The sequence below is a fragment of the Lathyrus oleraceus genome, unplaced genomic scaffold (assembly GCF_024323335.1).
Source record: "Lathyrus oleraceus cultivar Zhongwan6 unplaced genomic scaffold, CAAS_Psat_ZW6_1.0 chrUn0506, whole genome shotgun sequence".
Classification (NCBI taxonomy): domain Eukaryota; kingdom Viridiplantae; phylum Streptophyta; class Magnoliopsida; order Fabales; family Fabaceae; genus Lathyrus; species Lathyrus oleraceus.
The window spans coordinates 37,421-41,631 of NW_026112897.1; the positions used below are offsets into that span (position 1 = coordinate 37,421).

General features: G+C 39.1%; 1 protein-coding gene across 1 annotated transcript; it reads left to right on the forward strand.

Annotated features, from left to right (window-relative positions):
• The first annotated feature begins 358 nt into the window (after positions 1–358).
• LOC127114491 (U11/U12 small nuclear ribonucleoprotein 31 kDa protein) lies at positions 359–1,285 on the forward strand. The gene has a single exon (XM_051046592.1). It carries the CDS (start codon positions 452–454, stop codon positions 1,283–1,285), a length of 834 nt encoding a protein of 277 aa, XP_050902549.1. The 5' UTR covers positions 359–451.
• Positions 1,286–4,211: the final 2,926 nt, after the last annotated feature.

A 4,211-nucleotide genomic window follows, 5' to 3' on the forward strand; every position in this document is an offset into this window, starting at 1 on the left:
AAAATAATATAATAAAATTGTATATCTAACGAACTAGAAATTTTTGTCTTAAAAAATCTAGCATCATACTAACAAAAAATTATTAAAATTTATATATGCAGATGGGTGGCTGACCAATTAAATAAAAAAATATTAAAACATAATAATTTTTAGTTTTATGCTATCTTTACAAGTACTCTGGCGGTGAGCAAGTTGTCCATTTACATATGGATAGTACTGCTTATAAAAAAATAAGAATGGATAAAACCATATATAAAACCAATCCAAAATATCCGGATCCATGTCCAGATCCGCTTGGAGTTTCGCTTCACTTCTCTAGGGTTTCTCAAACGCATTATAGAATCTCTCCACTCTCAGATTTCCTCTATAGATTAAAGAAGCATCGGAGAACTAATTCCGTCGCCGGAAACCGAACGCCGTTGCCGGAAACAAAAAACCTGAACCGAAAAAAATGTCAAGCAAGAAGAAACACAAACGAAAACACAGCGACAGCGATGAAGACGACGACGTTTTCTACTACCGCTACTGCGCTTCGTCCTCAACCCCCAACACCACCACCGGCACCACATCCAGTAATCAACCCCAATCAAAACCGAACAACAAAGGATCATCAATAGGAGGAACAGGTGAACCCTTAGCACCATCAAAATCGACGCTATACGTTTCTAATCTAGATTACTCCCTAACAAACTCCGATCTCCATACGCTCTTCTCTACTTTCGGCCGCATCGCGCGTGTAACCGTTCTCAAAGACCGTCACACGCGCCTAAGCCGCGGTGTCGCGTTTGTCCAATTCGTTTCTCGTAATGACGCCCAACGCGCCGTGGCGGAGATGAATAAGAAGATTCTCAATGGAAGGACTCTAACTGCTTCTATTGCTGCTGATAATGGACGTGCTCCGGAGTTTATTCGGAAGCGCGTGTACAATACTGAGACTGCTTTGTGTTATGAGTGTGGGGGGCATGGTCATTTGTCGTATGAGTGTCCTAAGAATCAGTTGGGGCCGAGGCCGCGGCCTCAGCCTAAGAAGCCGCGACGGGGATTTAGTGGGCTGAGGGATAGGGATGGGGAGGAGGAAGGTGATGAGGAGGAGGAGGAGGGTGGTCAGATTGCTGCGGAGCAGTTTGACGATAATTGGGCTTCTGTTGTGGATGATGAAGCGGGTGAAAGGTTGCTGGGGAGAAACAGAAATGATGATGAGGGTTTGGACAACAACAAGACGAAGAAGAAAGGGAAGAAAGCTGGGTATTTCAGTGATGAGAGTGATCATGATGATGATGATTGATCATGACTATGTAGCATTGACACTTCAGATTGAAGGTGTGTGTTTGGTATTCCGCATTACCGCATTATTCAACTAGTCCTGTGTGTCGTGTCTATATATGTGCCAGTGTTTCATAGATCTAAATGGCAATTTTTTGTTTTTATCAAGATATGGTGTAATTGATGAAATTGTTTATATGTTGTTGGCTTGGTTGGATGTGTTTATGGTTTTGATCACAAGCACATGTTAGTTATTAGTTATTGTGGTAGTAATTAGTGATAGTGGTGGTGAATTGGTGATGAGCATTTTTGTGTATTCCATATTTTCATAGTTAATGAATGATGACAGACGAGTCTCTTATTTATCGGCTTAATTTAGCATTCGGTTTACCTGTAAAACAGAAAGGAAAAGCCTGTTCGTTATGTTTTTTATTTTGGTTCAGTTAAAACATGTAATGTAATCAAATTGTAACACCCTGGTTTACTTTATGCACATCTTGTTATCATATAAGTAAGGTTTTTAATTACAGTTGTGGTGGTTATGTTATGATATTTGATATGTAGAATATTGTAGTCAGATATAGCTGGATTTGATGTGGTTGTTGAGATCTTGAAAAGCATAGGTTGTAGACTTGTAGTCACAATTACTGTCGCCGTTCTTGTGGAAAGCAGTTTAAAACCATGGGTAACAGTTCTTCTGATTACCTTTACTCTTTGATGTCTACTGAGCATTTTTATGCAGATTGATGAGTATTTCTCAAGTTTCTCTTAGAATGCTTAAATTGCTTCTCCCAGAGAAAATGTGGTATCCTTTTCATGCATAATCACTTGGCTGAGCTGGAGAATAATACCAATTTGTGCCTCACCCTCGACACTAGGCTTTAAATTATAGGTTTAATTATTCTGTAACTTTTTGAACCATGGGCTAATCTTGAATGTCATTGTAATGATATGTAGAAAAAGAAATTGGTTATTGTTATGCTATTTCCTTTCTTTCTGAATTATGGCTTTGAATCGGATTAAGTATAGTTATATTATATGGAGTTTGGGGTCAATTGTTACTGTTGTACTGTTGGTTTTAAGCATTGTTGGTTTTGGATATATCTATAACTCTGAAACCATATTCAGTTGACAGTTATATATAACCGATAGATACCATATTCATGATTGTCTATATACTTTTGTATGCTCATATTTTTTACTAATTGAATCATTGTCTTATGGCACAAGTTAATGAAAATAGTAGAGTTCATATCCTCTATGAATAGGATTAACATGAAGCTTGATTACATAGTACGATAATTGTACTCAGATATAAAGATATTGGGAGTTTTGTGAAATTCAGGATATCGGTTTCTTGAATTTTGTTGAAGTTTGAGCAGATTCAAATAGGATTAATATGGGTGTTCTTGAAGAGGAAGTAGGTAAAAGTTTGGAATTTTTTTTCAAAATAATAATTATTTTTATTTTTTTTTCAAAATAACTAATTATTTAAAAAAATTATCAAAATAACCAGGTTTGGTAGAGGATGCGTCAGATGAACTGGGGCACCCCCAATGCATAAAGAGGAGGCGTCAATAGCATTGGCGCATGCATTGCGCTCCTCACGAGGAGGCGCCACTAGCATTGGCGCATGCATTGCGCTCCTCATGAGGAGGCGCCAATACTAGTGGCGCCTGCATTGGGCCTCATGAGGAGGCGTCAATGCTAGTGGCGCCTAGGTGCATTTGGTTGTGTGGGCGCTAATTCATCTGGCTGCATGTGATGGTCATGTGGGCGTCAATCCCTCAAGCGCCCACATGTTTTGTCCGTCTCTATAAATACCACGCATTGGATGCAATATTTTTCACTCAAACTCATCTCCTAATACAATTCAACCACCATCAATTTCAATTTTCCTTGTTTCAACAATGTCTGCATACATTCAAAAACAAAGTGCTGATGTAATATTTTCTGCCGTTGCGGCTCCGGTACAGATTCGACTTTGGAACACAAATATTTTTGAACGTCTTAATCGGACGTTGTACAGTTGGTTAGAGGGAGAAATTGGAGAGGGTGAACGGATTAGAAGAATACAATGGCTTGTGTCCACGTTCAACCAACACGGAGAATTACGTGAATTGGTGGATATTAAGACAGACCAAGACGCTTGTAGGATGATGCATTACATGTTCAAAATTGTTTTGCTGGTTGTAATTGCATAGTTCTTGTATTTGTTATAATTATATGTGTTATTGTTTATGCAATGGTACTTTCGTGACAGACGTCTAATATGAAATAAATTTAATTTTTCATATATTGCAATAGAGGTACATGTAAATTTATCTGGTTGTGCTCATTCTAACACTAGGACAGTTATTACGATTGTGACCTAGTTGACGGCATGAACTACATAGTCTAACCATTTTGTTCGCCGTATCCATTTCGGTTCGAATTCGGATGCTGTTTGGGCGACCCTTTTTCTTCCTTCGCATAACTTCGTTGTGCCAGACGATGTCCCCTTGATATTCTGGCCAATAATCCTCTTTTGCCACTACGAAAAAACTAATTTTATAAACATTTGAAGGACTGACGATTTTGTAAACTTCAGATAACAAGTATGATGGATCCCTTCGAACCTTTGAGCATGCCGCAAGGACATGGGAGCGGGGGTACGAAAGGCTTGGAACTTTCTGCAGTCGCACTAACCTCTATCTAGTTCGACTCTGTACTGTCCCATCGGCATGCCCTCATTGTGATCCATGGACTCGACAACACTAAACCAACCTTTACTTCGGTCAAAGACCGTAACCACATGTGTGTTTGCTTTGGCAGCTTCATGTCTGATGAATTTCATCGAAGCATCACTGAACAACTGTCCAGATTGCAACACTGAACTCCATTTTAAGCGTCTGGTTTCAAACAACGCCCTTAGCCTGAAATATGTAGCATGCACCAAAGCGATTATT

What these genes read in the sequence shown, in the direction of transcription:
- LOC127114491 (XM_051046592.1), top strand. Translation starts at nt 452, where the DNA reads ATGTCAAGCAAGAAGAAACACAAACGAAAACACAGCGACAGCGATGAA.